Genomic DNA, 22,312 nt, shown 5'->3' with positions numbered 1-22,312 from the left:
GAATGCTACACAACAATTATTACCATCTCTCGCATTACACTACGCGTGCACCAAATAGTTATGCCAGCGTTTCTTTCCCAATCACGCACATCTGATTTGTTGGGTTTATAGTTGTACATTTGGAGTTAGAGAACCCTATGTCGATTTATTCTCAGCAAGAAGATAAAAGACCGCGGGGAGATGACGGCTTGAACACGAAAGAGACAGGCAAAGAACGAATCACTTCTGAGGAAAGCAGCGAATTCATGTTCTGACAATTTTTCTTCGTTAAATCTTGGCTCCAGGTATATTGCCCGTTCGGCTATTTCCGATTTATGCATAGTAACTTAAGGATAATTAAAGTCATCAAGATGATTAACGATGGTGTGAAGAAAATAAGTCGCCAGAGTGATAATTTCAAGTATTTCTTATTCTTATTATTCTTATTCTCACGCGGTGGCACGACATCACACGATCACCCCATGGACCAATTTTTTTTCTATTCATGAGCTTCAAGCAGCACTGGCTTTGTGTAGACGGACATCAGCACCCGGGCCTGATGGAATATCATACAGAGCACTGTGTAACCTTGGTGAGTGTGCGAGGAGAGCCCTCCTCGAGATATACAACGACTCGTGGCGAGAGGGCACCCTCCCAGTTAACTGGAAGACCAGCCGTTTGGTTCCATTACTGAAGCCTGGCAAGTCACCATTGGTGCTCACATCATACCGCCCGATTGCACTGGCTAGTTGCTTGGGCAAAGTGATGGAGAGGATGGTACTTGGACGGCTAGAATGGTTCCTGGAGCATCACAACATCTACCCAGACGCTATGACGGGATTTCGCCGTGGCCGGTCATCAATTGATAGCGTCATAGACCTGGTCACCTACGTGCAGCACGAAAAAGGCCGTAAGTGTCTCTGCGCTTCTTTATTTCTTGATGTTAAAGGAGCGTACGATAACGTCACACATGAAGCTGTCCTCACCGCTCTCAAGGAGGTAGGAGTGGGTGGTCGGATGTTTCAGTGGATACGCAGCTATCTCTCTGAGCGATCCTTTTTCGTGAGAACCTAGGATGGTGACACTTCGCTACACTACAGCCACCGTGGTGTTCCCCAGGGTGACATACTTAGCCCTGTACTATTCAACCTGACGCTAATAGCTCTAAATGAGCATCTGCCAAGTACTGTCAGATTGTCAATGTACGCGGACGACATCTGCGTTTGGACGTCTGCAGTAACACGTCTACAGCTGCGAGCGCGAATTCAGAGAGCTGCCACTCAAGTTGCTATTTACCTCCGTCAACGAGGTCTGGAAATTTCCTCTGAGAAATGTGCACTAGTGGCGTTTACGCGCAAACCAATGCATAACTACAGCGTTCTGATAAACAACGAAAGAATACGTCACCTCAGATCATACAAGTTCCTAGGTGTTATAATTGACAGAGACCTCTCATGGAGCTCACATGTATCTTACATGAAAAGGCGATTGACAGGCATCTGTCATTTGTTCAAGTTCTTCGCTGGAAAGAACTGGGGAATGTCCACAACTGCTATGTTGCGACTATACAGGTTTCTTTTCCTTGGATTCCTTCGGTACAGCCTACCTGTGTTAACCAACGCAAGTAAAACAAGCATACGAATGCTTCAAAGTGTCCAGGCTCAAGCACTCCGGATATGTTTAGGCTTGCCCCAAAGTGCGTCAACAGCGGCGACTATCGCCATCACAAAGGACAACCTCATCAAGACCCACATTAATGTGGAAGTGCTGAGGACACATATACGACACCTTGCTCGAACCCCTCGACATCACCTAGCCTCTCTACCAGTGGTCCGACCATGCACATCTTACTGCAAAACAGTGACCGCACATGGTGAGTCGATCCCAACTTCGTTCTCTCCTGCCGCTAGACCTGTGACTCCGCCATGGTGCCTCGCTCAACCAATAATTAATATTTACATACCTGGCGTCGAGAAAAAGGCCAATTTGTCATCACCGGCTCTTAAACAGCTCACACTACTTCTCTTGTATGAGAAATATCAAGACTCCACGCATATCTACACTGACGGATCGGTTCAGCCGGACAGCTCTACAGGAGCAGTAGTGATACCAAGGTTGGCCACGACAATTAAATTCAAGACATCTCACGCAACAACATCAACGGCAGCAGAATTGGCAGCACTTCGTGCCGCGTTGCAATTTGTAGTTGATCAGCCTACGCGCAAGTGGACTATTTTCTGCGACTCGAAGGCGGCACTGCAGTCTCTACTATCAGCCTTACGCCGTGGACCACACGAGCAGCTGGTACTAGAGATAGCAGAGATTATACACCACCTGACTGAGAAAGGGCACCAATTTACATTTCAGTGGTTGCCCAGTCACTGCGGAATCATCGGCAATGAACGGGCCGATCAAGCTGCCCGCTCAGCCCACACAGAAAATCATAAACTGCGACTACCACTTTCTAGGACGGATGCTGCACGAGAGCTCCGCAGACTTGCTCGCCGGAAAACCACATCGCAATGGAATCAGCCGCACTTCAAGCATGCCCGACTGTACTCACTTGACCCTACGCTAAGTTTTCAAGTCCCGTCGAGGCTTCGCCGAGCAGACCAGACCCTGTTATGTAGGCTGTGGTTGGGCGTTGCATTTACCAACGCCTACGCTTTCCGCATTGGGATGGCCGACACCGCAGCCTGTGGCCACTGTGGCAAGGAGGAAACCATTCAACATGTTCTTTGTGAGTGCCTAGCGTATAGTAGGTGGCGACTATGCCTTCGCAGGGAACTCAACAAATTAGATGATCAGCCTCTGTCGGAGCAGGAAATTCTGCAGTATCGTCAGGATGCGACTTCACAGAAGAGGGCCCTGAAAGCGCTGCTGAACTTTTTGCGATTGACCGGCCTTGCTGAACGGTTGTAGCTGGGACGCCCTTCCAGTGTGTGTTTTCGTTTTTTTTTTATGAGTGCGCGTGCGTTTTTTTTCCCTCTCTCTAACCCCTCTTTCTTGCCCCTACTTCCCCACCCCCAGCGCTGGGTAGCAAACCAGATGCCAATATCTGGTTAACCTCCCGGCCTTTCCTTTCTCACTCACTTACTCACACTATTCAGGAGCAGTTTCAATTTCATCGTTCTATATATTTGGGCACCTTGCATGGTATCATTGTTCTGATTATTTACGGTTTGCGTTGAGGTTGAGGGATCTCGGCTCTTTTGCATCCTGTAATATATATATATATATATATATATATATATATATATATATATATATATATATATATATATATATATATATATATATATATATATATATTTATATACATATATATGTTCATGTTCTGACAATTTTTTTTTCGTTAAATCTTGGCTCCAGGTATATTGCCCGTTCGGCTATTTCTGATTTATGCATAGTAACTTAAGGATAAGACACTAGCCGAACGTCGCATGATCACTTGATAGTGATCATCATAATTAGACAATTAGGAGACCAACCAGTTCGGAGTACCCTTTATTTTCTCATGTTTTATAGTATAACACTCTTACATTCTCTAGATGATTGAATTTTTTCTTCATTGAAATTTGCGATTACTGTTTCCTCATTGCAATAACCGCCGGTTTTAGGGCCGATCTCTTGTGGTGCGAACGTGCCAAGACATATAGAAATAAGCAAGCAAGCAAAACTAGAGACAGTCGCTCATTCTAAAATAGTCTGTCAGCTGAAATTTATTTATTAATTATACCATGGCCTCATACAAACACTAACCGAACGTTGCATGATCACTTGATATTGATCATCATAATTAGACAATTAGGAGACCAACCAGTTCAGAGTATCCTTTATTCCCTCATGTTTATAGTATAACAAGCTACCAAAGAATTGGTTAGCACTGACGCAACACAATCTTTCTCCCATCTCGGCAATGAACTTTCTCTTTATATTTAAAAGCTTCTGCGCATTATTTAGGTCTCTTATGAATGCTGAGATATTTTTATATTTGGGCACCTTGCATGGTATCATTGTTCTGATTATTTACGGTTTGCGTTGAGGTTGAGACATCTCGTCTCTTTTGCATCCTGTGATATATATATATATATATATATATATATATATATATATATATATATATATATATATATATATATATATATATATATTAATTTGGTTATTTTTTCATCCACTTTTCTTTCTTCTTATTCACATTCCATTGGTTCTAACAACTTCCCCTGTACATTCCTTGGCATTACTGTCTGTTATATCTCATATATATATATATATGATGTCATGGTGGTGGAGTGGCCATAGTGTTGAAGGTGGTCAAGTAGATCCTCCGTGAGAAGTTACAACGTTGTTTATTTCTTTCAACGTTTCAGCCAGAGTCTGGCGTTTATCAGGAATGAAGGTACAATTTGTTGGTGCTCAGCTGTATGCAGTCTTAGAGAGAGAGTACGCAAAACAAGAGAAAAAAGGCACCGAAAACATGAGGTAGACACCCCCATTCCTCCTCGGCCGCCCCCTTCCACCTTTTTTATTTTTTTCCCTTCTACATTTTTCTTTCCGTTTTTCTTCTCCTTCCTTTTTTTTTTTTACTGATCGCCTTTATGATGTCCGTGCTCTGCATGTCCTTCCTTCCACTAACGTGTCGTTCCCGACCAGACGGCGCCGAGTGGCTGCGGTGGTTTGGGTGTGGAAAAAAAGAGCTTTTTGAAGAAGTTTAGGTCTTTAAAGGCCAACTCCAGCGATTGCTTCATCATGTCAGGATAACGGTGAGTTCATGTCCCTTAGGCACTCATCTCACACGTACGATAACTGAAATGCTAAAAAAAGTCGAAAATAATTTTCAACTTCCAAAAAACTGCAAGACCGAAACCGAAACCCAACCAAGTGCTCCTCTACGTGTGTCGTAAAGATTTACCTAACGTTGCCATAACCTGCGTCAGTGCACATAATGCTCGCCAGATGGCACAGCCTGTCCACGACATCCGCGGCGGTCGGCTAAAACGCTTACGCTGTTAAGGTGAATATATGGCGAATCGTGTGTGTCTCACAATGCAACGCCACTTGGCACCTATCGCACGCTCAACACGGAAAAGAAAATCGCAAGCTCAACCAAGGAAGCTCCGGCCAAACCCACACAATTCATAGCAGACAAGCAGACGTTGCAGTGGCACATCAGTTCATCCCTTCTGCCAGGCAAAACTCAACGTCTCATACACAATGTTGACATTAATGCTGGCAAGCGAGAGGAGCGTTTTGAGGCAAGCTACGAAATTCATTTGAAAAGAATCTGCGACACTCTCAAGCCTGAAATTTGGCATGAATGGCGCAAATGTTCAAAGGAACGTCGTGCCCAGTAAATTTCATTGAGATCCACTGACCTCGAAAAATCACCGGAGTAGGCTTTAACTACTCCCTGCCACGTGAACGTCTCGTCGTTTAAAGAGGAGCGTCACGTATCGCCACAGAGACTGGCAAGCGGGTGCAATGTGAATTCTAGCCTGCTCCTGGATTACGCAGTAGGGGCCTCCCGATTGTGCACAGAATTGTTTTTGGACATTTTATGCTTGGTACAGTTTATTTGTTTGTAAGGTACAAACAGAAACAGACGATAGCTGTACTTAAGAAGAGTAATTACACTTAGAAGTATTTTCAGTTGTCCAGTGACCATCGCAGCTGCAGTGCCGTGATCTCAATTATGGTCATTATTACCGTTACTGTTTTCTAACGTTTTAATTGCTGCATCGTTGTTTACCGGGCCAAGGAAAAAGTGAAATGACACCAGAAAGCAAGAAAACTAGAAAAAGCAAAGAACAAAAAACCTGCACGGGTCATGTTTCCTAATAATATTTAAAACAATGATGCACATAATATTTACATCTTTTCTTTTTAGGCTACGCAATATACCAAAAGTACCGTTCGTAGACTACATGCAGAAGCGTAGTAAAAAAGGGCGTGCTTGGGCTTCGTAGACTTGGCTGTGCTGCCACAGCAAGTTGCCGCCGAGTATAGTGTATTTCGGCGAGACTGTTATGATGTGAACATGAACGTGTTCTGGTGCCAGCTATTATAACAATGAACACCAGCTCATGCAACTTGGCGCATGCGCCAGCAGCTGTAGGCACGTGATGATCGTTTCAGATCGTTTTGGTGCCACCTCGTTCACACCAAAACTGTTCAACGAAGGGGCTAGCAGAGAGATTTAGTAGGGCGTCCGCAGCAGCTTTGCAGACGTGAGCTACCTGCCAGCCATTTCCTGTGGCAGGCAGCGTCCACACAGCTGTTGCAGACGCTCAACTGAATCTGTTTAATTTTGTGCAAGACACATAGGTGCACTTGAGAAGGGCACTATCATTGTGTGGTAAGACTGATTCTGTATAGTGAAGAAATCTGGCTATTACTAAATCGACGAAAGAAGAAGTTTTGTGAAACAAACGAGAGAAGTGAATGAGCCGTTACATTAGAGAAAAATAAATGTAATCGAATTGACGGACAGTTTGTCTTTATGCTTGAACATGCACAATTCAAAACAACGCGTCCAAAATTTATGCCATACTGCAAATATCACGTATGTGCTTACATTCTCGAACGTCCACAGGACATGAACCTTCAATCAGTTTGTTAACGTGCAGCAATTGAACTTCAATACAGGAAATTCACTCGCTCGTGACCTGACCCTTTTTTTTTGTTTAAAATAATCACTTCTGATTCGGCGCACTAATTAGGGACACATCACCCAGGCAGAGAGAAGTGCATCTTGTTGAACTTTAGTGCCCACCTAATGAAGGTGGGGTCATCGCATTCGTATATACGTACAGTTGCCCCTACGTACGGACACTAATGAGGAGCTTCTCGGCAAGATACCTTTAATACAGGCCCTCCTATGTTTCATGAAGATAAACCATTCGTCTGAACGACAGGTAAAGAAGAGATCGCACTCTCCGCCGTGTGTAGTGTAACTTCGTGTACAAATACACGAGCAGTTCGTAAACGTTCGAATAGTAGCTGTTTCTTGTTCAGGATTGAAGTGTACACGTGAAAATAACACGAAACTTGCGGCAGTAATTTCAAGCACTCGTATATCGACGGGAAAGCCGTTATATGTCCTATCTTTACAGTGGCTGGGTAAGTGCAGAAAAGTTTGATTTTTTCTTTGTTCTTTAAAACATTTAAAACATTTCAAACTGCACCTGCTTTTATGCTGTTGAGACAAGAGGCCCCCGCTTAAGCTTCAAATGTTGAACTCTAAAATGTATTAAAATAGGGAAATCTTTGCGTTGTCGCAGCAGCTAGCGCAACCGACTGCATCAAGTTCGTCACAGTGAAAATAACAGAATGTATCGATATTGGCTATCAGACTCATTCGAATGCGAAAAAAAAAAGTCTGTTTTCAAGAATCAACAAACTGAATTTTGTATATGAATCGTTCAATTCGGCCTTGAATATTGACAAATTTCACGAATACAGGCAACCAAAGTGAGCACGTTGTAACCCAGAAATAAAAAGTTATGTTTTTATTTAAATTTAGATAATAATAAAATTAGCGTGTATAAAACTAACAAAAATATGCCACTGCAATGTAAGGCGCCAATATATGAACGCAATTTTGGGGAAACTTACCTGCTGTAAAAAACTGAGGTAAGCTGGTATTTCAAAATCTAAAATATTGCGCTTTATATGTTGCCAGAAATGCAGCTTACGGAAACCCGAATTCTATTTCCGGCTGATATGTTCGAATTGGCGAACACCTTGATTGTGTACGTTTAGGCATTTTTATAAATTTTATACATTTCAGACCTTTTGAAACTTCTGATAGCTAGAATTTCTTCTAAGTAAAGCTAACTTAACTTGGGTCACGTCAGTTTGTCTGATAAACACGTTTTTACACTTCAGATGCATTTGGACAGGCGGCGTGGCAGTTGCCGCAGTGTTAAACCTGCCTCTTTGAAGTGGTGAGCTTATATAACAGCAACAAAACTTTTAAGCTCCTCGTTCACGGGAACCTATAAGATATGTAACAAATCTTAATTCTTTTCCAGGGTTAATGTTCCAAAGGTGATAATTACCAAGTATGTAGAAGTAGAATTGTCTCTTCTTTCCTTTTTATACTAATCAAATATTGCCTAGGGAAGTGGACTTAAAAACACGAATGAATACACTGCAGGCACGTTTCGTCTACAGGTTTTAATAATAAAGCTGAAAACTGGCCCTGCGTTTCTAATCCCATTCGGTCTCGTCTTCGGAGGATGACTTTCCGGCCGGCTTTGCAGATAGCGACTTTTCTCAGTGGCTGTTGGAGCCAACCAAAATAGTCACCCCCTGAAAACGAGATCGAAGGTATCTCGAAACGTATACAGGGGCAGTTTTTAGGTCTAATTTTAAGAGCTGCAAAGATAACGTGTCAGGAGCGTCTCTTTTATTGATATTGTTTTTGCCCCGCTTGTGCACATTACTGGCAGCGTTGCGTGATTGAACTCTTGGATTCATAGTATACGTTTATATTCTCCATAATGCTTTATAATACCTGCGGTGAAATACAAACAATTATGCGACCAAGAAACGTTTACCCCATAATACTACCGATAGTGGTTTCAAGTGTAAAACATAGCTTCGATACTTTCGACGATCTTCCTAAGCAGTCAGGTGCGTATTCATTATGCTTGGTAACCTGGGGGCATAAATTGAATGGTTAAGAAAGAATCAAATAGCTTGTTCTGTTACTGTTTTCATGTTTATACTATTGCAACAAGCGTGTTGTCACAAAAAAAATGCTGTAGTCTGTTACACTGCATGCGTAACTCTGTTAACATGTGCACACATCATGCGATACATAAGAGGCGTGCCTCTGTTTTTTTATGCTACATTTAAACACTAAAAAAAAACGCCTAATTAGAGGTACACCTATGAAGAACTATCAATAGATAGAAAGATTTGTTACCTATGTCATTTGATATCGTTTTGGTTCAGGCCTACTTACGCGTTCGTTTTCTTCCCTTTTCGTTGTTTATTCTTCATTTGTTTATATTAATTCCTTCATCGCCTTACCCGTAGTATGGTAGCAAAGCAAGCGCACGTCTGGTTCAGCTCCCTGCCTTCCCTATTTTATATCCTTCGTATGCGTGAATCACCACCGATATGCTCAGTACTTAAAAAACAAAAATTGTCAATGCCTTCCCCCTCATGCCTACCGCCACTGTGTAACAACGTTTTTTTTTTTTTTTTTAGGGGAATAGTGACCCTTTTCAGCTGCAAATAGAGAGACAGGTTAACTTTATTTGCGTTCTGGAAAGAAGGTTTTAATGAACACACTGAGGGCATCACTAGCGACAAGGTTGTCTACTCCCCCCCCTCTTTTCGTACCCTTACTCTTTCATAAATTTGGAATAATGATTTCATGGCGTTTACTCTTCTCTACCAGCACAAGTTGACACACGGTAGCGCCGGTTAGTGTGGTGTAAATGGCCTGAAAGATGGCAAATGTTGTGTCGGGTTGACTAAGAGATGAATAATGTCTGCAATAGCTTGAAGTGTCAACAAATGATGCAGGTTTGAGGCTAATTGATGGTGTCATTGAATTATGACTACCTTGGCCACTCGCTGTTACAGCAAAAGAAAGCATCTGCATCTGATGTGTCTCCTGTGGTTTCGTTGTAACCTTCATATTCTTTTCTTGTTTACAAGGCAGCCCCTGATGACGTCCGGTTTCGCCCACCGATGTGCAAGAATAGCATCGATTGGCTAGAAAAGCGTTATAAATATCCCGCTGAGTTTTTACACTTTCTTTCCCATATTTGGCAAAATATATTCAAATAAATGATCTTTTGAGCTATATCAAACTACAAGAGATTCTCTTGAACTTTACGCACGTTTGTTTCATCCGAAGATTTAAAGAGGGAAGTGACATTTAAAAGGAACTTGAAAACGTGCTTTCAGTTTCTACGTTTGAAACTGGTATTTGAGGCGACCGGAAGTTTTCTTGGGTACAACGCTTGTGACCTGAAAACTGTCTATACCGAGTTAACTTCTTCCAAAATGCTTTTTTTCCTCCGAGTGATCTGTCTTCTCATGAGACGAAATACTGCCGATGCAATCTCAGGCCTCCGTGCGTTGAAGACTGCGGTGATGACGAACCCCTCCGTGGCAAGGTACAAGCGGCCGCGACAAGTGGCTCGCCACCCCACTGTTGCGAGGAGCTGTTCGAGGGACTGAGCCTGGGCCACCTGAGCAACAGTGGAGTTGGCGCTGCCCTAGAGAGCTCACCCACCGCGCAGCTCAGGCATCGATACCCGTGGGAAGGAGCGGGCGAGGACCCCGTGCGAGAGGCGACCGTCGCCGCCGCTGTCATGCCCGCACAGAGGCAGCCCCGCTTCTCCACAACCTCGTCTTCGTCGGCCGCCTCGACGCCAGACGAAATCAGCAGCGGGGCCGCTTCGTCCTTGTCGGCAGCCGAGGACTTTGAAAGGTGTGACTTTGAGACTGTCCACTGATCTGCTGTTTCACACAACTGAATGAGGCCCACATCCTATCCGGCCAGGTTAAGCCAAGTGACCATTAGTCGCTGTCATGAACTGCAAGATAGAAATAGGGTTGAATTAAAGTGGACTAAAATTCATCATCTCTGTTAGTGAGGGCCTAATCCACAATTTTCAAATGATGCATCTGATACTTTACCAATTCAGCTCAGGAGAATATATTGTGGGGCACTGTTAAAGCCGAGGACCAGCGTTCGATCCCTAAAGAAAGCGACAGCCTTTGGATAAAGATGAAATGATAGCAAACTTGTGTACTTGTCGTTTAGGCGAAAGTTAGAAAAAAATCCCGGATAATTGAAATTACTTCCGGAACGCACTACCCACAGAGTAGGCCTCATAATAATGTAGTTTGGCGTGAAAAGTGCCATAGTTTAGTTATTATAGTGAGATGAGAAGCATCTTACGCCGAGGGCTTGTCACCCTTGTCCTGCGGCGTCCCTTCTTTCTCTCTATGCTCTTCTACGCACCCTCCCCTCTCGCCTTGCAACGCCGATGCAGGCCACGTCTGCTTGCGAGTTTCTCGATTGAAAAAGCCAACTGCTCGCATTTTTATGGTTTACATAATCATTATAATTTCTTCATACGGGTAAGTGGCTCAAGTTGTCCGAGGTACTTTGGCACTAGATCCTAATTTACAAATCGTGTTCGTTTGGAACATTCTGCAAAAAAACTATCAAAAAAGATTTACCGCCAGATGCCTATACGCGATCCTGTTTTCAGCCGTTTATGAAGAACAAGATAGAGCGCCTTACGATAGTGTTTGGTTGCTCGGCCTTCAAAGTATTCGGGCGCGGTCGTGGTCGTCTAGGTGCTAAGATAAAATAGTGGCTGCTGACCCGCAACTCACAGAATTTAATCCCAGCTGCGGCTGCATTTTCGAAGGAGGCGAAAATCTGTAGGTCCGTGGGCTCATACTTGTGTGCACGTTAAAGTACCCCTGTGGGTCGAAATTTCCGGAGCCCTTTACTATGGTGTCTCTCTTAACCATATGGTAGCTTTGGGATGTTAAACTCGACATATCAATCTTTACAGTATTCGGAAAAAATACATGGCAGTCCGTGACGCCTACATCAATACACTGCCTATTCATTATTATTTCCGCAAATTGATTAATAAATAAATATATAAAATTAGTGACCCGACTGCTCGCGCTGCTCAACCGTTCACTGTCCATCCCATATATGTAAACACTGAATCTTGACCAACAGGGTCAGTGGGAGGTTTCTTCTGTGCGTTGTTCAGGAATGAAAATTTGCTGCACGTGCGTTAACTAGAAGCGGACTGAGAGTCTCTGTGTGCAATCGGAACCTTCTGTCTCTCACTGCTTATTAGGAGCGACTGGCATGTTGCAGTAGAAAACACCGATCTATAGCTGCGTGCCTTGCGCCTCCCCAGGTGTCTCCCGTGCTCAACGCCGCCGCCAGTGTGAGAGTTAGCGCCATTGGCTCTCTTTAGCGGGAAATGGCGTAAATTTTTGAGCTGTAGTGCACCGCCGCCGGCATCTTTTGCCATTTTCCGTAGCAGAAAAGCTGCGCAGAGACGGTGATGCATTACGGCCTTTGTAGTTGCCACGAGATCGGAAGGAAGAGGTGGATGAATAGGATTCCTTCACTAGTGTAAAAAGCAAGATGTCTGCGCTATCGTGACGTAAGGCTGTGGTATGAATGCTGGTGGCGAGTTGTCAGCACGTCTGGCCGCAAAACATTCAAGATGGCAGATAGTGTGCCGTCAAAAATATTCAGAATGTCTCCTTGTGCATATTGAACTGATCCACGGAGGGGAATGACCGTATAAATGTCACTTTATATTGCGCGCGTACCTGACAAGTAGCTAGAACCGTGTCGTGAGGTCCTGAGAATAAGAAAAAAAAACACGAAGACGAGCGCTAAGTTCTAACTGTGTTCATTGTGCAAGAAATGAAAATTTATTGTGACAAAAATTACGTGACCAAATATTAGCAATGGAAAAAGTATTAGCATAGCGATTAATGAAAGAAAGAAAAGCATACGTAGAAAGAAAGCTCAGGAAACAAGAAAACAAACAAATATATCACTAGTTGCCCTGTTTTTTGTTCGATATTTCTTGAGCTTTTTCTTTAGGTATGCTTTTCTTGTTTTGAATTTTTTTCTGGCTAATCCTCTTTGTGTTACTTCTCTTTTGCCACGTGGTTTTTGAAAAATATGTATTTTCGCGTTCTGCACAGTAAACATAGTTGAAAGTTAGCGTTAGTCTTCGTGTACGTTTTGGTGCTTGTCTGGAGCTTACAATATAACAATTAATATGACCCACAAGCTAGCCCAAGACACCACCTTTGCAACTCGTGGTACAGAAGTAACCGAGACTAGCTTTTAAAAACGCATTGTATTTTATTTCCAGGTGCACTCCAGTTTAAAAGTGCATTCTGTAAAGGCTCTAGAGAGTTGATGACCTGGCCTTCCGTTTGAGGCGGAAAAGCGGCTACTGAAAATTGTCGTGTCAGTGGCACTTCTTAACGGAGCTCACAACGTTATCTGCTATCGTACAGCCTAATCTCAATCTTCGTCCAGTCCTGTCATCGAAACACGAGGCCATCGTGTCAGCAAGCAGACATTATACCGGATATGTTTTGTAAACTCTTAACGCTCTTCATCTTGCTGGCGGTAGGCTGTCGCTGTCGCCATGCCGGCGTGGGTCGAGCCCGTTCCTGACGGCGCCGGAACTGGTGCCGCCGGAGGTCTTTTTGCCTCCGGTGTCGTCGCCGCGGCAGCAGCAGCAGCGGTCGCCGTCGCCGCAGCGTCTGCCGAACCCCGAAAGCCCCCCGCCGGAAGCCGGAGACCTGCAGCGGAGGCGCCGACTGCCGCGTATCACCTACTCTATGTCACAGGTGGGGGTATAAGAGAACAGCATTAAGATTGCTCCTCACTTTTCTTCCCTGTGCGCCTTGTATAGCAACATCGCCTTCGCCCTGTTGTACTTGCTCATATGGCGAGATCCTTGTCATGGTAATAGTCAATAACAGCTGACACTGTGGCAAGGAAACCTTGTGAATTCGTGTCAAGAAGAGTTTTGTAGTGTAAAAGATGGAAGCGTCGGCAATAGGACAAAATGAAAACATCCTCGTTGGTGCTTTAGGAACAAATATTAAGCATGCCTATAAACTAGATACATTCGCAAGAACATGTTTTCTTTTTCTCGTGACACACGAAAGCAAGGACAACGTACTCAACACTGAAGCTTTGCCTTTAAAAGTGGTTTTGTGTAAGCAGATACATCGAAGCTGTTTCAACTGCTCTTCGTTGCTGCCAGTACGGGTCCTTGAGTGGGAATTCAAGTGATCGTCGTTTTACCTATAGATAAAACACCTCCCTAAATGTGTGAAATCTCTGGTTTGCCTGGATTTACTCGTTTCATTTCTTTTTTGTGACAAATGATTCTCCTTTGACAAAGAAATGATGATAAAACCCCATCATTCCTTCCACATTTACCACTACTCATTTGATAAGAGAATTATAGAAGATACGCATGCGGTGTCTTGCACGCCATATTTATGGCGCCGTAGGACTCAGTAACCCATAATGACAAAAAACATCTCACATGAAATTTTTTTGTAACAGCATAGTTGAGGCAATTGCGATGCGAGACATATCATTGGAAAAGCTAGCTCTTCAGTAGGTAAATGCACTAACGAAAGTGAATTTTAGAAAATTTGTCCGCAATAGACCAAGCTTGTTATTTGCTGTTCATAAACATTAGTGCAGGGAACTCTTCAGAATTTACAGTCACCATAGCTAAACCTATTAGGTAAACTAGAAGTAACTAGATAAATATAAGTGCCTCTTTCTAGAGATTCATTATATAAAGTAAAGTAAGAAAAGTGAGGGGGTCGAAGATGACTCATTGCTAGAGGTGTTCGTCGAGTAGGAAGGCTCTGCGCGGACGCAAATTGCAAGAAGAGTCACAGACGGCCTGATTCCAATCACCTGTTCCTTCTCTCCTTCACGTACGCAGGACTCCCACCTGGTGGGTCCTGGTCCTGAGCGGGCGTTGTATCCGGCACTCCCGTACTCCCCATTCAGCTCGCCTTCATCTTCACCCCGGCTCGGCCGCAGCATACGCGAATCACGTAGGGTCTCCATCGAAGCCCACAAGGGCTACACGCAGCTCAACCAATACAGGCTCAAGGAGGAAATTGGACAGGTGAGCTGCCCAAACAACATTACGATGTCCTAAAACCACTCCAACGCGTCATCCTGCGTAAAGTGCCATGCCGTTGATAATAAAGAACATTCTCTAAAAAGCATTCTGAGCTCACGTGAGGGGACTGCTGAAGTGGCAAAGACACTCATTTTCAGCTGACATTAAAACCCTGAAACATTACACCATGAAAGTTCATGAGCAAGCACATATTTCTTTGTTTATTTTATTAATCTTCATTTTAATGTGTTTATTGTGTTTTATACATTTTATGAAGCATTTTGTCATGGGTGGGTCCCACAAATCTAGATCACGAAGTTTGGAAAAATTTCATCCAGCAAGTGGGATGAACATAACAAAAATACGTTTTCAAATTTCTAACGTCAGGCACAGAGATTTTGACGCAAAATTTAAAATTGAAATTTCAGCCTTGAATTTCCGCGCTAACAACGAACTTATGCTAGTTAACCTTATGGCATTGGAGTTCTCAGAGCGCAGTGTGTCAATATAAATCAATTCATTGTTGTTGTTTTTATAGTCCCTTTAGGCGATGCTGCCATGGATATAGACTTGACTGAACAGCGCGTGTGTGCGCCTCATGGTTGTCTCTCCCGGATGGTTATGGGTTTTCACAAGGTCCAACGAGAACACGCTGAAAGCTTTACTGAGACCACGGAGGAAGGGATTTTTAGGAGCTGAAACTACCTTTAGAACGGGCGTCTGCACGCGCCCGAACAGCGTCACATGAAATACAAAAAAAAAAACATGCTCCAACAGAGGCATTTCAGTTGGCGGCACCATGCGGCGCCAAGCCGCAACCACAAAAAATAATTGGAAACGCTACCTTGAGGCGGCTGAATCTCCCGCTCTGGAGTTTAGAGAGCAGCTGTTAACGTACAACGCCATAACCAAACATTATTACTTACAACGCAGGGAATTCCCCTTGCCACATTCTAGACTTAACAGGCCACAGGCGGTTACATTAAGACTTCCACAGACGCGGACGTGCCCTAACCCGGTCGTCATGAATCAAATTAATCCCGACTGCGGGGTTCCGATTTATTGTAGTAAGAGTGGGTGCTTGCTCAATTTCGAACAAATGCTCTGACGCTGCTCGGCTATGGCCGGTGCGGCTTCTCACGGTGAACAGCGGTGGAAGCGAATGCTGCACAGCGACGAGCTGGCGGACCAACTCAGGGCTGTCCAGAGGGCCGTGTGGCGGCAGAGGAGCTTGGCCTCTCTGTCTGGACGGGGGAGCAGCCAGCATCAGTTCTGGCCTGATCCTCTGGACTTCAATAAAGTTCTCCATACCATACCATACCATACCGGCCGAGCATGACGGGACGCACTCGGCCGAACGCCTTCCACGTACCACTCCGTGACAGCGGCAGAATGCGAGCAACGCGTGCGACCGGTTCACTCGAAAACCGAAACGGTGGCAATTATCTTTTCTGCCGCAAGATGCCGCCAGCATGATTTGGATATCCAGCAATGTGACGCTATCTGGCTGCCTCAAGGAGCGGAGTTGCACCACTATATGTTTCTTCTTTCGTGAATGAGACAGAGTTCAAGAATTTTTAATCTTAACTATTATATACAACAGTTACCTAAATAAGAAAGACCTGCATTCTATGTCGCTAGGCATAAAGAAATGGAGTGTTTCAATAATCGGTATCAACCCATTTTGATTTATATCACACTTGTGTCAGAGAAAGAAGCGCTGCTGGGTCATTAATTAAGATTCTTTCCTAAAATAACACGAGCTCTTGCGGGAGAGTGGAATTTCTAAAGTAGCAAAAGTATAGGTAAGAAAAGACACTCACAAAGACTGCCCTGTGTTGGTTTCTTGAGTACTTCTCTGTGCAGAGGATGGAGACTGGAGCAGTAATTAAAAGTACGTAGCTCTTAGAAAGGTAACACACAGTAAATTATGGTAAATTCTGGTACTGCGAGTGCGTTGGCAAATGACACGGCTTACAAGTATCTGATAGTCGAGAGGGAAGAATATAAATTGGTGATAGGGTATTTTCCAGAGCACAAGATGTCTTCGTGCTCAACCTTTGCATTCATACGCGTTGCAGGCCTCTTTGAGGTCCGATCGACAATTCAGTGCAGTGACAGAGATGCCTCGTGGTCATCATCATCATCATCATCATCATCATCATCATCATCATCATCATCAGCCTGACTACGTCCACTGCAGGACAAAGGCCTCTCCCATGTTCCACCAGTTAACCCGGTCCTGTGCTTGCTGTTGCCAATTTATACCCGCAAACTTCTTAATATCATGTGCCCACCTAACCTTCTGTCTCCCCCTAACCCGCTTTCCTTCTCTGGGAATCCAGTCAGTTACCCTTAATGACCAGCGGTTATCCTGTCTACGCGCTACATGCCCTGCCCATGTCCATTTCTTCATCTTGATTTCAGCTATGATATCCTTAACCCCCGTTTGTTCCCTAATCCACTCTGCTCTCTTCTTGTCTCTTAAGGTTACACCTACCATTTTTCTTTCCATTGCTCGCTGCGTCGTCCTCAAATTAAGCTGAACCCTCTTTGTAAGTCTCCAGGTTTCTGCTCCGTAGCTAAGTACCGGCAAGATACAGCTGTTATATACCTTCCTCTTGAGGGATAGTGGCAATCTACCTGTCATAATTTGAGAGTGCTTGCCGAATGTGCTCCACCCTATTCTTATTCTTCTAGTTACTTCAATCTCGTGGTTCGGCTCTGCGGTTATTACCTGCCCTAAGTAGACATAGTCTTTTACAACTTCAAGTGCACTATTACCTATCTCGAAGCGCTGCTCCTTGCCGAGGTTGTTGTACATTACTTTCGTTTTCTGCAGATTAATTTTAAGACCCACCTTTCTGCTCTCCTTGTCTAACTCCGTAATCATGAGTTGCAATTCGTCCCCCGAGTTACTCAGCAATGCAATGTCATCGGCGAAGCGCAGGTTACTAAGGTATTCTCCATTGACTCTTATCCCTAACTGCTCCCATTCTAGGCTTCTGAAAACCTCGTGTAAGCACGCGGTAAATAGCATTGGGGAAATTGTGTCCCCCTGCCTTACACCCTTCTTGATTGGTATTCTGTTGCTTTCTTTATGAAGCACTATGGTAGCAGTTGATCCCCTGTAGATTTCTTCCAGAATGTTTATATATACTTCATCTACGCCCTGATTCCGCAGTGTTTGCATGACGGCTGATATTTCTACTGAATCAAACGCCTTCTCGTAATCTATGAAGGCTATGTATAGTGGTTGGTTATACTCTGAGCATTTCTCTATTACCTGATTGATAGTATGAATGTGGTCAATTGTTGAGTAGCCTGTTCGAAATCCTGCTTGTTCCTTTGGTTGATTGAATTCTAAGGTTTTCTTTACTCTGTTAGCAATTACCTTTGTAAATAGCTTGTATACTACAGAGAGCAAGCTGATCGGCGTGTAATTCTTCAAGTCCTTGTCATCTCCTTTCTTATGTATTAAGATGATGTTAGCGTTCTTCCAAGACTCTGGTACTCTTTCCGTCAGGAGACACCTCGTCAGGAGACACCTCGAGGTGCCTCGTGGGTAGCTATATTGTATTAGAAGAGGAGGCGAGTGAAGATGACGATGCTATCTTGAAGAACAAAGATTTCCTGTCACCTTAGGTAAAGGTACGTAGAAAAAAATGTCGATGCCAATGTAGATCATTACTTGCGCTCTAATCGTCATCGATTGACTCTAATTGGAAAGCGAATTCTTCGCTGTGCGCTAACAATAGCAGGCTGGCTTAGCCGCGCGCGGAGGAGTGGAGCTTCGAAAGGAGTAGCTCGACTCGTTGGTGACAGTTCAAAGACTGCTTTACTGAAGCTGCCTACAAAGTTGGAAAGGAAGAAGATAGGTAGAATAGAGAGAAGGAAAGGTCGGAGCCGGTTCCACGAAGACTACCGTGGGAATGGTGTGGGCGAAACCCCCTTTGCTCCCGTCGGCTTTGTGTTGCAGGCCCTGCTCTCAATCCGTGAAATTTGGCGGCGAAGATGAACCACTTCGATGGTGCCTGTATGGTGGGAAGGCAGGACGAACCCTTAAGAATTCTTAACAGCCAGTATACCTTATATCGGAGCCTCGATGAACTACAGATATTGTCGTTCCTTGTTTGGCAGCAATTTCTGTAAAGGTCACGTCACACGGCGCATGGCTCTTATCTTCGGTAATGGCATTTCACCGAAGTGGTTGCGTTGTTCTGATATGTGTATCCGTACACTGTTTCGCTAGGAAAAGGTTGTCCGCGTGTTTTAACGCAATATGCTCGTTTCTATTTCAGGGTTCTTTCGGTATTGTAAAGCTGGCGTACAGCGAAGAAGACGACAGTCATTATGTAAGCACTTCGCAAGTATTCTTATCTGATCTGATGTCGCATAGGTCTAACGTTTCTTTTATTTCTATACGTGATTACGATGATGAAATGCCTAATTAATACAGGTATATCTGGTACACGTTCAACATGAGATATGAAATAGAAGGATTAACTTTAGACGGCTCTTATTGCATAAGCTGCTTATTGACACCCATAGAAAATAACTTGACGTACGCAAGTTGAGAATGCCTGCTGTCACTACGAATAACACTGAGAGAGGTGACAAGATGTCACAAGCAAAACAACACAGTGGTCATAAGATAAGGACCAAAGAGGAATGTTTTGAGCACTAGTTAAATAGCTATGTCTGAAACACAGCAGCTTATAGCCCTCCCATAGTAAAGTACAACATACTCTAAACCGTCGAGCATATATTCTGAACTCACGTTGCAAAATCATTCTGAAATATAGCATTTCCTAAATCTGACTAAGAAAACTCATTAAGAAAAAGGCATCGGAATTACGAGATACAGAGCAGACGTGACTCATATGCTCATGCATTTGGAATTGGCGGGGACGAAATCAATACGAGTTTGTTCTGTCACAGGCAATGAAAATCTTGTCCAAGAAAAAGCTTTTGAAGAGGGCTGGAATGTTCGGTGAGTTTCCTTCAAGCAAATAAAAATTATGTGTGTTTTATAGTAAAGGTTTTCTTAGTAATAGTAGTGCAAATTGATTGTTAATGTTCTTTTTTTATTTCGTACGTTTATGTGCAAGTCACAATGAGAAACGTTTATATGAAAATCATAATGCATTTTCAACAAGCTTTTATTTTCAGTGTCACCTCTTGTATATATTTTCTAGCCGAGCTATATTCTGTATGAGTAGCATGGAAGGCTTGTAATTGAGACAGAGCTCTTTCTGGCTTTTTTAATGCTTTATAACTAAAATATGCTTTTAAAGAACACTCCGTGTCACGCTGCTGTTCTAAATAATACCACGACAACTTGTAGGCACTTATCCTAGTATTTTCTCAATTGTCGAGACATAATATTCTCTCGCCAAGTAATGTACACGAAGTCAACAAAAATGTACCATTTTATTTGCATGTGGCTTGAATAATAAAATACTTGAACATAGCAAGAATCTGATTCCTCAGTACCTGGTTTACTGCACAAGCAATATTAGAACAGGGTGGAAAAAAAATGTAGCACACTGAGGCTCATAAGAGCTTGAGTTTCATAAGGCAAAAATGCTGAGATTATGTGATGATGTTGAGCCAGTCTGAATCATACACCAATTCATATACGTACTGTCCTGCCGGGCTCACTGGGACTTAAGCTCACTTAAATGTTCAAATGACGGACTCGCTCTGGTTCAGACTGGCAAAAGCTTTCTTGACCTGACTACCTAAGCCTCAACTGCGCAACAAATTTTTCGCTCCCCTGGGCACTCGCCAACTGAAAGTCACCCGTACTCAGATCTTATCTCCCTCATATTTAGACTCACAAAACTCCTGTTTAGCCTGACTCTCTCGGACTAGAATTCATTGAGATATTACTCACATCGACTCATTGAAGCTCATACTTATGGCTCGATTTGGCTCCGGGTGAGTCGATTCAAAAGCTGGCTTGCCAACCACTTGTGATTTGTGTAATGATGCGCATTACAAAATGAAAGTTTGCTAAATGTGGAAAAGTTCTGCCAATTCAGATTTTATTGAGACTTTATTTATGAAGGGGGACTTTCTTCTTCAACGTGCTTCATTTTTTTCTTTTTTTTTCTTGAAAGAGGTGAAATAACAGGCATTGACCTCTAATGGATTATGAAGAGCTATTGAGCTGAATGGGACCATGGAAAGTTTTATTTTTCGCGTTTCTTCCCAGGACGCCAGCCACCCCCTCGGAGAGGGCGCAGCAATAGCACCAGCAATCCTTTGGACCAAGTGTACCACGAAATAGCCGTCCTTAAAAAATTGAATCACCCTAATATTGTCAAGTTAGTTGAGGTAGGATACTTTTTACTACATTGCATTTCTCTCGCTTATTACAAAAAAAAATACAGCGTTTACTCGTTCAGGTCTAACTCTTGGAATCTTGCCTCGGTGGCGGTTTTTGCATCTTAAGAATAAAGGCCGTTAACCCTACAGCCGCTCTCCAAGGGGAGAAGCATGTTGCGGAAGTACTTGAGCTATGCAAAGCGCGCATACCACTGCACAAATCCAGGCCATCTCGCACAGCTTTCTAACTTTATAGCTTCATGGCAGAAGCCAATTTTCTATCTGCGTTAGTAGTAGAAGGAAGTTTATGCACTGTGAGTTTCTTCGGGGACTCTATACAAATAAACAGAGTGAGTCAGAGCAGAGCACCGTCGAGGGAGATTCCAACGACCAGCAGTGCGAGGTTAGCGAGCCGAGGAACCCCGGGAAGTTCAGTTTTGGGCTGCTGAGCGAGGCGCGTCTTGTTGGTATTTTCCCCTGCTACTAAAGCTTGCTCGTTAGCATTAACTGTTCCCGTTAGGTGCAGTTTATTGGCATAATTTGCACCTTCAGAGCATTTAGCAGCACTGAAGGCCGTTTTGGCGATAGGGCTGCCTGATGGTATATATATGGGCGTGCCATTGTTGAAAATAGACGAAATACCTAGTAGTGTCTAATTTTCTAGCAGATTTCAGGTTCTAAAATTAGTACATTACGTCAGCACAATAGCACAATAACAAATGAATGGAAGGAATGAAAGAAGGTTTATTGCCAAGCTACTAAGTCATGATTTCATTTTCACCCTTGTTTGTAGTACGAGTTTTGTGTGTGTGTGTGTGTGTGTGTGTGTGTGTGTGTTTTCCTTGTGTTTGAACAAGAGCACAGTCGTTCACTTAATCACGAACAAACAACACACTAGCTGATCAGTACCTCATGATTTTAGTTTTTGTTGTTATTTAGACGTCTGCGCTTGTTCGTAAACGTCCTTTTATTGCGATGTCTCATATTTCAGGTTTTAGATGACCCTGACAGCGATAACCTCTACATGGGTGAGTAAAGAGTCATATGTGCATGCTCGTTGCTCGTGAAAGGAAGAGTCAGGTGTGTGTTTTGTAGAGCAAAAGCTGATTCGAGAATAATCGTGTGATTGAGATCTGCTCTGACAGCTGCCGTAAAGAATCCAGCTGCTCATTTTTTTTGTTAACTCGTGAAAATAACTATTATAAAGTATGTAACAGTTAATTAGCTCAAGCCAATAAATTTACTCTCCGATATGATTAGTACTCAGAATAGCCCTTAACTTGGACCAAATTGTTTGTGTT

At 43.5% G+C, this 22,312-nt stretch overlaps 1 protein-coding gene across 3 annotated transcripts in view; it reads left to right on the top strand.

Moving 5' to 3' along the window:
• Positions 1–22,312, top strand: part of LOC119172721 (calcium/calmodulin-dependent protein kinase kinase 1-like) — a 322,158-nt gene that overhangs the window by 240,661 nt on the left and 59,185 nt on the right. For all 3 annotated transcript variants that reach the window (XM_075889943.1, XM_075889944.1, XM_075889945.1), the window contains exons 3-9: positions 10,070–10,435; positions 13,149–13,368; positions 14,493–14,681; positions 18,980–19,033; positions 19,620–19,671; positions 20,899–21,020; positions 22,003–22,039. In XM_075889943.1, coding sequence (XP_075746058.1) covers positions 10,070–10,435; positions 13,149–13,368; positions 14,493–14,681; positions 18,980–19,033; positions 19,620–19,671; positions 20,899–21,020; positions 22,003–22,039 — 1,040 coding nt within the window. The remainder of the gene's footprint in view (positions 1–10,069; positions 10,436–13,148; positions 13,369–14,492; positions 14,682–18,979; positions 19,034–19,619; positions 19,672–20,898; positions 21,021–22,002; positions 22,040–22,312) is intronic.

Source organism: Rhipicephalus microplus, chromosome 3 (genome assembly GCF_043290135.1).
Source record: "Rhipicephalus microplus isolate Deutch F79 chromosome 3, USDA_Rmic, whole genome shotgun sequence".
Taxonomy (NCBI): domain Eukaryota; kingdom Metazoa; phylum Arthropoda; class Arachnida; order Ixodida; family Ixodidae; genus Rhipicephalus; species Rhipicephalus microplus.
The sequence above is the reverse complement of the archived record's forward strand: the minus strand, read 5'-3'. Positions and strand labels throughout refer to the sequence as shown.